The sequence below is a fragment of the Alosa alosa genome, chromosome 4 (assembly GCF_017589495.1).
Source record: "Alosa alosa isolate M-15738 ecotype Scorff River chromosome 4, AALO_Geno_1.1, whole genome shotgun sequence".
In the NCBI taxonomy this organism is placed as follows: Eukaryota; Metazoa; Chordata; class Actinopteri; order Clupeiformes; family Clupeidae; genus Alosa; species Alosa alosa.
Window position 1 is genome coordinate 16,310,365 of NC_063192.1, and position 13,684 is coordinate 16,324,048.

Below are 13,684 nucleotides of genomic sequence, written 5' to 3' on the forward strand. Positions count from 1 at the left end.
CCATCATATGAACTCACTCCTAGACTGATGTAGACCCTCATGATGTTCACCTTTAGAGACAGCAGGAGATGTGGAGTGTCGACCCCTTCAGAGTAGCTGTGGATTACTGTTTACAATGGATTTGAGTCAGATGGCATACGTGTTTTACAAAGTTTCTGTTTTTTCTCTCTCTCTCTCTCTCTTTCTCTCTCTCTCTCTCTCTCTCTCTCTCTCTCTCTCTCTCTCTCTCTGTCTCTCTCTCTCTCTTGTGGTCTGACCAATTAGTATGCAAGTTAGTTCATGTTTGATGAGTTTATAGTGGTTTTGGTTTACGGTTAGCATCATAGAACCTGCATGAACTTGCTATCTACATCTCTCTCTCTCTTTCTCTTTCTAAGTCCTTCACTCTCTCCACCCACACACACACACACACAGACTTGCTCTGTCCCTTAATCTCACCTATTAATTTCACAATAATTATTAATTGACAATAATTCATCTGGCAGACACTTTAATGTGCAGTGACACAGTATCAAGATTGCATTCTTAAGCAACAGCAGTTTAAGAGTGAGACACTGACAGTAAGGGTGAAATAAGTGTGACGGCCCTGTAGAATTGAGGTGCAGAACATAACATCTTGAGCACATAGGAAAAGTCACAATAGCATAGTAAAAGATTTTGGGCTAAGTGAGAAATGCCCCCCCCCCCCCCTCTCTCTCTCGCTGGCATGGTTTAATGTTATATTTTCAGTCAGCGTGCCTGTTCCCTTCAGGCAGTGCTTACTCTGATGGGGAACAATGTTAACTGTCATCAGGTGAAAGGATAAGCTACTAATAGCGACACAAGCGAGCGGATCGCATTAGAGAGCCTGACCTGACAGAGAGGAAGTAGCCTTAGGAGGATGCATGAAACACATCCAGTTTGAGTGTCTGGTCACCCAGCACTTTGTAGCTCCAGCACACTCAGTGGGCATGATTAAAACCTTAAGAGACTCCTTCCAGTCATTTAGAGATACCGACGTAAAACTTCAAATAATAGCCCAGGCTTTTATTTTTCCAAATCGCCGAACTGCAGTATTTGAGACAGGCGGTTTATAAGAAACAGGCCTTCAATTCCCTTCTTCACACAACACTTTTTTTTCTGCAAAGATGGGAAATATTATCAAATTAATTATTTCAAACACACTGAATGCCTACTAATATTACTAGGCTATCCGATGATAGGCTTCATTTACAGATCATTAATTTAGTGTTCAGGTATTGTTCATTGAGTGTTAGAGATAATGATCCAGATAGCAGGAGAGCTGGGACGAAGGGAACACGTTTTAATCATACGCAATTTACAAAGAGATCGTACCACACTGAAAGCTAATATTTTGTCACTAGCAACCTACATCTGTCCTCTGTGAAACACAGTTGCATTTTCAGCCCTGATTAAAACTGTTCTGAATTCTTTAAGCAGTTTCAGCAAACATGTTTCATTCTCCCTTCTGGTCAGGACGAATAAAACATACAGTTTCTCACGGATTTTGTTTGGCAGATTTGACAATAGTCAGCTTACATTTCGAATCATAGCCTACTTCTCTCTCTTTGTCGCCATGGTGGTATTGAAAGAAACACATTTAGAAAAAAGAAGAACGTTTGTGAACCCTTTTGTTTTGTTACCAGCATAAAATAGCGTTAGCCTATCCTTGTCATCACAGGATAAAATATTGTGTCTAATGCGCAAAATATGAAACAAAGTGGGATAAATTGAACGATGTAGGACATAGCTTAGTCCATATCCAAAAAAGTTTAAACAATTTGGAACTCTGGCTTTCACCGCAGCAGTCTTTATAAATGGCATCTAATCAGAACTTTAACGTGCGTAATCTATTTGAGACCAGCATTTATCCAAACCTGTAGCCACACCAGGCGTGTAAAAGAGACAGGGTCTATTTGGGACTCTTTTATTTGAAGTTTTACGGTATTAGAGATTGTCATGAAACACTAGTACCGAAGGTAATGAAGCAGAGGCATAGTTTTGTGTGTGTGTGTGTGTGTGTGTGTGTGAGAGAGAGAGAGAGAGAAAGAGATAGAGAAAGGAAGAGAGCGTTAAGAACAGAGGCTTACTCTGTCATCACCAGAAGGAACATGTGCGCAGGAGAAACACATCTCAGTCAGTGGGAGCCTATACAAAAGCCTTGGCCACACACCACACACACACACACACACACACACACACACACACACACACACACTGAGTGAGGATGGGAGCTGAGATGTTAGGATATAATGAGAGGTTAGGATATAATGTAGTTATGACAGGTCGTAGTAGTAACACAATGTGGTAATCCCTGTGTGAAGACCTGGCCGTACAGAAGGCCGTCTCTAAATGCGCTTTATAAATAAAATTGACATTGACATTGACATTGACCTGTCTCCACAACTCTCTAGGTGCTGTGTGGAGTAATTAGCAAACAGTTACTGAGAATCTGCACAGAACTGATATTGCATCATGCCCTGAAAAGTATCAAAAGCACTGTTTTAGTGTGTGATAAACGGACTTGGCCGCAGCACACCTAAAATGTGCACATGCTCACAGGCTTTAGTTACTCACTGAACACAACCTCAGGAAAAGGATGCTCCCAAATGATTCAGTGTCATTTGAAAAGGCAGTTAGTGGTGAAGACTGTCCTGACTTTTCTCTGATTGATGCACAGCCTGTGCTCAACACCTGTGTCTACACCTCTGTGGTGACTTTGACTGATCACTGATCTTTAGCGGCGTGTAATCTTTTTAGAGTGTTTTCCCTCCACTTTGGGTAATTCTCCACTGGCGTAAGCAGCTCTTAAACGGGAGGGCGCAGTGTCATTTTTGGTGGTTATCTTTGGAGGTTTGTGAGGGGAGAGGCCACCAGAAGCGCTCTCCCCCCCAAAACACAGGGATTACCGCTAAAGCCGTTTGGAATTTCACGTTTGCCATATCCAATTCAGGGAATTCCCAGGGGGGCTTGAGCCAGTGTTTACGGTGCCAAGAGAAGTCTGCTTCTCAGCCCATGTTTGTCTGCAGAGCCTGGAAGATTACTGTACAGTCAGTAGGTGTGGGTCTGTGTGTGCGTGGGTGTGTGTGTGTGTGTGTGTGTGTGTGTGTGTGTGCGTGTGTGTGTGTGTGCATGTGTGTGTGTGTGCATGTGTGTGTGTGCGTACATGTCTGCGTGTGTGTGTGAGCTCTGCCCAAGGGCTTCAGGAACTGTAGTAGGGTTTTGCATCGCCTCAGGCTATGTTGATCGGCATAGGGGCACACTGACAGGTATGACTTTAATGAAGCGGGTAGCGTTTAGTACTGCCTGCCCTGCCTGGTGGAGCAAGTAGCATTCAGCGCTGCCTTCCTGTCATTACAACCTCCACTGGCATCCACTGGCATTCTCACCCTAACCCCTTAGCCTGTTAGCAGAACAGGCATGTCCACAGCCGCACTGTTCCAGATGCCAGCACCATCGAAAAGCTCTGCTTTTACATGTATTAATTTAAGACATGAAGTCTGAAGTTGTGTAACTTTCATACACAGTTTATGTGTCACATTTCAGGATCTGAGAGCTACAAAAACAAAAAAAACTCCAAAACAACTGACTGGCACAGCACTGTGTTTGATGCGTCACAACGATGTGTTGTTGCTCTTGGTCTGCCAATGTCTTATGTGATTGGTCAACATTAGTGAGGGGCAAGTAGTAGCCACAGGCTTTTGGATGAGAACCGGTGTTGATCTGGAGTGGATCAGGGTTACTGGGATCAGGGAAATTTCTTCTTGAAACATCTTGAGGGCAGGTTGCATGTGCATTGAACTGGGAAACCATTAGTAGCTGTTGTGCTACCTGGGAGATGCTTATACAGACGTTAGAAATATAATTATCGCCCAGTTACAACCTTTTCATCAACTGTGGATTGCTTGATTATAAAGGCTTTGTGAAGATTTGGTACGTAGTGTTTTTGCTTCATGTTGATACACATTTTGTGTTAATGTGCATTTTGTAGACTTTGCTGGATTCACAGAAGTATAACTGCTGTTCATTGTGCTTGACTGCTTTTTAGACTTGCCACAACAATCGTGCAGGCTCTGCTCTGTAGCATAAACACACATGAAGCTTTGGGGGTAATTATTCCGGGGTGGGATTACCGTACGACTCCCAGAAATGAGAGCTTTGCCTGGGATCCACATTGCTGCAGCTCAGGCTCCTTGGATTCCAAGAGGGATGGACGGGACTAAGATCTAACACTGCGGCGGGCGGCTCTCTCCTCTGAAGACCCATCAATGTGCTCTGTGTGTGTGTGTTTCTTAAGTGTCCGTGTGTTTTAGTTGGACATGCTGAAGCTTGTCTCGGCTCCTGGCGTGTTGAGAGCTGCTCATCTATGCTATTACCCTCATCCTCACTTGGCCAGCCTGCACACGCCCAACACACACACACACACACACACACACACACACACACACACACACACATGAACAGACACAAACACACACAAACAGTTCATCCCTCCTGAAAATAAAGCTCTACAAGGCAACCTCAAGGAATCCACATCTATACACATGTACGTATGCTCAGACCCACCTGCACACACACGTACATGTGGATAGACGCATAAACGAGCACGGCCACGTCTATGGTCACATAACACATATCTCACAAAGATACATCTATGCTATTACCCTCATCCTCACTTGGCCACATGCACCCACACACACACACACACACACACACATGCACATGCACGCATTGTACAGTCTCAATCCACACACATGCACTTACGCAAGCAAAAAAAATTAGACTTAGATATGGGCACACATGCCAACACGTAGACTAGAAACCATCCTAAATGCATTCTATATTATACTATATTATATTATCACAAGAGGGTCTGTGGCGTCCTGCTTGCATAGTTTGACAGTGAAGCCTGCTTTGCCCATACACGTCTACCTGGACACATAGACTAGGTCATCTCTTTGTCTCTCTCTCTCTCTCTCTCTCTCTCTCTCTCTCTCTCTCTCTGTCTCTCGCTCCTCAGAGCCGTTGCCGCCTGACCTCATGACTAATGCTCTACCAGACAAGCGCTCATTTGAAAGTGAGAGGGCTGGGCCGGCTCACTGACAGCACACACACACACACCAAGACATTAACACTGGAAACACTGTGTGTGTTTAAGCACACAGACATTTAACACACAGCACTGTGTACACAAGCATTTACACTCCCATCACCGATGACACTGATGCTTCCTTCCTGTGTGTGTGTGTGTTGTGTGTCTTAAGCATTTTACAGTGCTATGTATTAGCCCTAGCACTGTGGTAGAGATTAGTGTAGTGCATGTACATGCATTTTCCACTGAATGCTTGGACACACATGTTGGATCCTTCTTTACACCTTTGTTCTTTTTCTTTCACCTGTTTCATCTGCATGAGGTAGACATCATAGTCGTGTGTGATTCTGAAAGCCTTGTTGTGTTTGTAAGTATATTTCACGTTCCTTTTTGTGTAATTATCCTAAACTTGTATTTCCATTGGTGCTGTCAGGCATCAGCTCTGTGTGAAATCTCCTGGGGAGTGTCGGCGTGTCAGGGTGTTGATGAAATGGCGTAGCCCGTGCACGTTAGCGTTAGCATATTTGGGCTGTTAACCAATTTTGTGCGGGGCAGGCCGCAACACGCCTGCCTGGATGACAGTCTCATCATTATCACTCGGCCTAGAGCGGCCTGCCTCAACCTGCACTCGTCCACTCCTCCCTTTCTCTATCCCTCCATCACCGCCATCCTCCCTTCCTTCCACTGCATCCATCCGTCTATCCGACTCTCATCTCTCCTTTCATCTCGGTTCATAATCTATGTGCTGCCCATCCTCTACGCTTTCTCTGTTTTCATCCTACTTGAGATATGTATTTGTCAGTCATTCTGCTCTTTTTCCTCTGTCTCTCTCCATCCCTTCTCCTCTCTTCTTCTCTTTCTTCTGTCTGTCACTCTCCATCCCTCTGGTCTATGGTTATGGTCCTGACTCCTCAACATCAATAGCACCAATAGCATCAATACCCAGACTAAGAGAGAAACAGGGATGGAGATGGAACACTATTCTGTTTATTGTTTTTAGTGTGTGTGTGTGTGTGTGTGTGTGTGTGTGTGTATGTGTGTATGGGAGATAGACAGATCTCAGCTCGATTGAAAAGATGACTTAAGAAGAACTGTGTGGAATAAAAGACGATGTGTGAGTGGACAAGCCCAGACATCTCCAGTGCAGCTCTCACCTCAGCTCTGCCTGATTGATGTCTCTGTGTGAGCTCACACACTCTCACAGATGCTCCTGGTCGTCTTTGCCTTCCTCTGCTCACTCACTCTCTCACTCACACACACTCACTTATTCACTCACACACACTCATACAACCATACTCATTCGCTCATTCACTCACTCACTCACTCACTCACTCAAGCAATCAATCATGCACTTACTCACGCACACTAAACATACTTACCCCCTCATTTACACACTCACTCACTCACTCCATCACATATTTGCTCTCTTGCAGTCATAATCACATATTCAAGTCACATACTACCTCATACACTCACTCACTCACTCACTCACTCACTCTCTCATTTCTGCATGGTCCTGTTGGATTTAGCACGTGGAAAGATTCATTCATTTGGCGATCTGCATTTGACCACTGATATGCCCAAAGATGGTATTCAAAAGGGATTTCTCTGTAGTGATTCATAGCAGACAGAAGAGGTGAAAGTGGCTGAACACGCTAAGGACGCTGGTGCTTTGATACTTTCTGATGGCATCTTTTTAAAAAGAATTAAATAATTTCATGCAACTTATCATATGAAGACTCACGAGTAGTGAAATCAGATCTCTACATGTTCATAAAAGATGTGAAGTGTGTGTGTGTGTGTGTGTGTGTGTGTGTGTGTGTTGTTAGAACATGCATGTTCAGGTGACTGATCTGTGTTGATTTTACTGTGAATTATCTGCGTTATCACCAGACTTTCCCTCTGTGGCCGATGCAGTGGACTGAATGCAGGATGCTGCCGGTATCTCTTTGTGTCAATGTCACAACAGCGCAGACCCAGAGCCACCCTACCCTGGGTCCCTCCTCACCCCATGATCAGAGCGTGGTGCCTGGGGAGAAAACTAGGGCTCTTTTATGGAGAGGCTCATCCCAAGAATATTGCCTCTGGTGCTCACTATGCAATGAATTTATACTTTAAATTCAACAGTGGCTCTGTGTGTCTCTGTAGATATAGGATTATTTTAGGGTAACCCATTGAAACAACCACTGTTTATTGGAACTGTCCACTTCCAAAGGTTGGAGATTTAACATTTGACCTTGATATTGACAATCAGGTCAATTCAATGCAAGTGCTACTTGACTGAGTTAGTGACAGGATTTTTCCCTCTCCAGGCTGTGAGTAGGCTTTGAGTTTGGAAATTGGGCAGTTTTGTCTCTGTTTTTCTGTGGTTTCTATGGTTTTGTCTTGACATAAGAGACTGTTCATGTGGGTGTAATACGCACAATGCCAGTGATTGTTTAGTGATGGGCTCCTGTAAGGGCATCTGGTTTATGCACAGCTCCATATCCATGAATCACATTAATGCAAGTCCATACACAACCTGCACCCTCTTTTACTGGAAGGATACATTTAGGTTTCCTGGGGTGAATATTTGGGATGTCTTGATGGAGTTTTGGGGCGTGTTCGGGCACGTCTGGTGACACATGCGTCGGTTTCCTGCTGACTTTGGGAAATATGCGAATGCACCCGCATCCATATCAAAGCAGAAAGTTCTTATGGAGGTCTAACTGACAGCAACTGGAATTCTATCAGACATAGGAGAGGATTATAATGTTAATATCATGCGCGTCTGTTTATATTACATGGTATGGAATCTGACTCTAAAACAAATCATTATAATGTTATATGTTTTGTATGCAAATGAAGAGGAGGTAGATATTTATTATGATGCCTGTATTAATCAGGAAACCTCAGGATAGTAGTGTATAAATATGTAGATATGTAGGTAGATACCTAGTGATGTTGGAGTATCAGCTTTAAAGTGAAGGTGCATTGGACTATAAACATGAGCAAAGTCTATTTGGTTCAGAGCTGCAGTGCTGACGTATGCAGACCTCTCACTGACCTGATTCAGCAGGTAATCAATCAATCAATCAATCAATCAATCAATCATATTGACCATCAGTAGTAAGATGTACTCTGTCTTGTCAATAAAAGAAAGAAATGGCAATGGCCTCTAGTGAGAGTTGCAGTTACTGTAACATGTAACCTCAGGTCAAACATGGCCTTCAGTGTAATCTGTGACCCCATCCCCTACCTACTCCACACATACACATACACACAACACACACACACACACACACGCACACACACATTAACACACATGCACACACATGCACACAAACACATACGCAATCTTGTGGCTGAGCTAGTAAGACGAGGCTGAACACCTTGATCATGGGATCAAGGCAAAGACATACTGATGAAAATGTACAGCACTCTCTACATTTATTGGCACCCCTGGGTAAAGTTGAGTAAAGAGGTATAAAAAAGTAATGTTATAAAGAATCACCTTATAAAGAATAACCTTATAAACAATCACCCTATACGCTAGTTGGATGTCGACTAGCTTTACATCTGTAGAGTGAAACGTTTCAGAGTTTTCGTGTGGACGAGGTATTTTCTAAAAACAATGTCATGTGGACACAAAACATTTTGATAATGGAAAGAAAAAAAATTGTTTTGTTTCGTTTTCATGTGGACGGGGCCTCAAACTAGCGCTGACATCAGGGCTAAAATATCAGATCGTGAAAACTCATAACTCGCCCATTAAACAGAAAAATGTTATGTGATGTTCTGTTCTGTAATGTACTTTCATTGTCTCTCCCTTGTAGTACTCCCCACTGCTGAAGAAGCTGTACTGTCAGATCGCCAAGACATGTCCAATCCAAATCAAGCTCTCCACGACTCCACCCCCTGGCAGCATCATTAGGGCGATGCCCATCTACAAGAAGGCGGAGCATGTCACCGAGGTGGTCAAGCGCTGCCCCAATCATGAGCTTGGCCGAGATTTCAACGACGGTGAATATATCAATGATAGCCACCTATACCTAAGAGGAGGACCAAGTGTGTGTGTGTGTGTGTGTGTGTGTGTGTGTGTGTGTGTTTGACTATCTGTTATAAAGAACACCTTTAATGGTTTCAATCTTTTTTTAAATGTCGCATCACTTTTGTATCTCATTTTCTAATGTCTTCCTCTCTTCTCCCTCATTCTATATGTGTCCCCCCCTCTCTTTTTCTATCTCCCTCTCCATCTTTTCTCTCTCCCTCCATCTCTCTCTCCCTCTCCCTCACAGGCCAGGTAGCCCCTGCCAGTCACCTGATCAGGGTGGAGGGGAATAATCTGGCCCAGTATGTAGACGACGGCGTCACAGGCAGACAAAGCGTAATGGTGCCTTATGAGTCTCCACAGGTGTGTTTAACATAAACACACACACACACACACACACACACACACACGCACACGCACACAAAAACACATTCCATTGAAGATGTTATTAGACTTTTATTTGACCATGCATGTCATAATATAACCACAATGCTCCTGTTTCATCAGCATGTCAGCCATGTTTTTTTAATTAGCACCATGCTCCCAGGGTATGTGTAGTAGCCATGTGTATGTGATTGATATGTGTCTGAAGGTGGAGGAGGTGACTGATGGGGTAAAGGATGGGATGCTGGAGTAGAATTAGTGATTTGGGGTAGAGGCATTCCTCCCCTGCTGATTACTGTCCAGCTCTACTGTGGGACAGGTTGAAACCTGTGAGGAAACAGACAGGTAATTGCAGCCTCCCTTGATGATGACAAAAGGCAGTTAAAGGAGGCAGAACACAGGCAGATGCTGCTGGAGCACTCTGTGCTGTCGCCACCTACTGGCCAGGAGAAAGAACACTTTTAAACACAACTTTGCCGATGGTTATTGTATTACCTTGGTTAAGAAAGACACATTCTTCTCGTCCTATAGGTGGGGACAGAGTTCACCACTATCCTCTACAACTTCATGTGTAACAGCAGCTGTGTGGGAGGAATGAACAGAAGACCCATCCTCATCATCATCACCCTGGAGACACGAGAGTGAGTACACGCAAACAAACACACACAAACAACCGCACATCATCATCCACATCATCGTCACTCTGCAGAGTGGATACACATACACACTTAAACACACGCAGTGAAACTCAGATACACACAAGCACACAAACACATGCACATCATCACGACCATTGTCCGAGTAGAGAAATAAGTGTGAGCATACACACATGATCATTGTCACACTAGAGACATGAGAGTGAATGTATACACATGTACAGATGAAACATTTCCTGCACACATAACCTATGCTGAGGTATGTCCCATGTCTATTCAGTGGTCAGGTATTAGGCCGAAGGGCGTTTGAAGGTCGGATCTGTGCCTGTCCGGGTCGAGACCGTAAGGCGGATGAGGATCACTCCCGAGAACAGCAGGCCATCAACGAGAGCGTCAACAAGAATGGCAACGCCAACAAGCGCAGTGAGTCGCCCTCTTCCTCCTCTTCACCCTCTTCCTCTTCCTGTCTCTGCCGTAGCTTCTAGCGGTCAGCAACATGATTCTCAGATATGTTACATATCAGGATTCGCTGATATATTCAGGATTCTTCTACTTAACACTAATTTGAACTTCAAGAAACATAAGCTATATACAGTGATGGTCAAAAGTGTTGGCACCCATGCTAAATTTGACTAAAAAGAGGAATATAAAATCATCTTTTGGAAATTGATCTTAATGCCTTAAGTAAAACAATGAGGAAATATCCAACCTTTAAGGACACCATTTTTCTTTGTGAATGAATAATGTATCATAAATAAATAAATAAATTCCTTAAAATACAGGGGTCATATGTTAAATTCCCATAGAGGCAGACAGATTTTTATTTTTAAAGGCCAGTTATTTCATGGATCCAGAATACTATGCATCCTGATAAAGTTCTCTTGGCCTTTGGAATTAAAATAGCCCCACATCATCACATACCCTTCACCATACCTAGAGACTGGCATGGTGTTATTTCAGTTAGCCTATTAGGAATAAGGATCCTCATTTCTTATTCCTCATTTTTACTTAAGGCATTAAGATCAATTTCCAAAAGATGATTTTATTACTCTTTTTAGTAAACTTTAGCATGGGTGCCAACACTTTTGACCATCACTGTATATATATCAATATCATAAGACATTAAGTCTGGGCACACACACACACACACATATACTGATAAAATGGCTGTGGACATTGCTTTGGATGAAAGTATCTGCTTTCCTAAGGACTTAACAGTAAAGAAGTGTTGTATTTCTCTTAAAGTCTAACTTTGAGATTTTGCAGTGATTCTTGGTTTAATGAATTGTCACTAGCCTCCAGTATAGTGCTAACAAGGAAATAATTAGGCCATTAGGATAATTCTATTATATAACCACTAGGATAATAAGACCATTTCACACATACAGTTGTGTATGCAGTGTCACAGAAGCTATCATGGCCTCCTCACATCAGCAGCTGCACTTGTCTTTCAAAACAGACTTCAAACAGAGCCCTCCCAACATGCCTGGACCCTCACTCAACATGAAGAAGCGTCGACATGGTGATGAGGAGATGTTCTACATCCCTGTAAGTCACACAACTGGAAACCTACAGATGAAGATTATAAATAAGGTTTCTACCTAGAAGTATGTGGTAGGCACGGTGTGAATGCAATACATGTGTAATATGCACTGTACACACTAGATTGTATATAGACTGTAATACATTTTATAAAACTGTAATAATATCATAATAAGCTCTCATGAGTGTAATCTCAGACATTCACACACACTTAGGACATGAGTAGTTGTCAAAGTTAGTTTAGTTGTATTGTCATGGTATTGTCATTCCTCTTTAAACTGATTAGTGACTCTACCATGGATGATGTCATCAGACACCTTCCAGACAGAAAAGATTATAAGCTAGTGCTGATTATATATCTGTCTTTACTGTCATATGCTGGCAGTAGATACAGTTGCCTAAATGTGTGTGTGTGTGTGTGTGTGTGTGTGTGTGTGTAGGTGCGAGGCAGGGAGAACTTTGACATCCTGATGAAGATCAAAGACAGTCTGGAGCTGATGTCTCTGGTGCCTCAGCAGCTGGTGGACTCCTACAGGCAACAGCAGCAGGAGCTACTGCAGAGACAGTGAGTGGCCTACACACACCCACACACTCACACACACATACACACACACACACACACACACATACACACACACACATGCAAGCACACACACACAAACACATACACATTTTTGCCAAGCCCACATTCAATATCTCTCTCTCTCTCTCTCTCTGTCTCTCTCTCTCTTAGTAAACATGCAGATTTGTGCACAGATATAACATTACATACACATACGTAAACACTCACACATCGCACCTTTTGCATATTTTATAACATTACATACACATACGTAAACACTCACGCATCGCAATCACACCTTTTGCATATTTTGTGTACACAAAGAGAAAAATCACAAGGGTCCGGTTCTGCTTGTGTTCTGCAGGACCCCCATGGGCTCCACATCCCAGTACGGTTCTCCTCTCTCCAACATGAACAAGCTCCACACAGGCATCAGCAAGCTGCCATCTGTCAATCAATTGGTTGGCCACCAGTCACAGCAGGGGGCAGGTCCCTCCCCAAGTATGGCACATATGGGTAAGTGAGAAATGTGTTGTGTGTGTGTGATGACTTTGGTGAGTTTAAATGGGTGTGCAAGGTGTTTGGTTTGTGCATTTGTCTGCTTAATTGCCCAATTGTTTGTGCATTTGTAGTGTCTCAAACTAAGACGAATGTGTCTGTTCTCTGTGATAGCACCTGTTTCATGGGCATGGGAAGTGTCTACATGTAATGAGAATCTCTCTCTCTCTCTCTCTCTCTCTCTCTCTCTCTCTCTCTCTCTCTCTCTCTCTCTCTCTCTCTCTCTCTGTGTGTGTGTGTGTGCACTCTCCCCTCAGGAGGGAACATGCTGAGCGGTCACCACATGCAGACTAATGGAGATATGAATGGGTCCCATCCCCCTCAGCCCATGGTGTCCGCCTCTCACTGTACCCCTCCCCCCACCATACAATCCCGACCCCAGCCTTGTCAGGTACCTCACCCTGCTGTAACACGCACATGCACACGGCTACGCCTACGCCTACGCACACGCACACACACACACACACAGACGCACACATACACGCACACACATACACACACACACACACAATACAACCCCAACCCCAGCCTAGCCAGGTACCTTACTGCTGTAATATACACACACACACACACACACACACACACACACACACACACACAAGGTACCTCACCCTGCTGTAATACACACACAATCACACACTCTGAAATTGCGTCTGATAATAGAGGACAACTACAATAATCGGTGTTGGTGGACAGCATCAGATAATTCAGCCATAAAGCCCTCTGCACTTGATTGTATGTAATTAATGTAAATCAGTGTTGTTCTTTCTGCTGGTCAGAAAAAAATGTATTGATGTTTTTTTTGCTGATAAAGACCAATTGGGTCGGTGTTGTCTGGTTATATGCAGTTTACAGCTAAA

The 13,684-nt window shown here is 43.6% G+C and overlaps 1 protein-coding gene across 1 annotated transcript in view; it reads left to right on the forward strand.

Annotated features, from left to right (window-relative positions):
* tp73 (tumor protein p73) overlaps positions 1–13,684 on the forward strand; it is a 36,671-nt gene that overhangs the window by 18,410 nt on the left and 4,577 nt on the right. Inside the window, 9 exon segments of the mRNA XM_048240691.1 lie at positions 8,908–9,094; positions 9,370–9,485; positions 10,038–10,147; positions 10,443–10,585; positions 11,622–11,710; positions 12,145–12,269; positions 12,631–12,782; positions 13,082–13,188; positions 13,190–13,215. Coding sequence (XP_048096648.1) covers positions 8,908–9,094; positions 9,370–9,485; positions 10,038–10,147; positions 10,443–10,585; positions 11,622–11,710; positions 12,145–12,269; positions 12,631–12,782; positions 13,082–13,188; positions 13,190–13,215 — 1,055 coding nt within the window.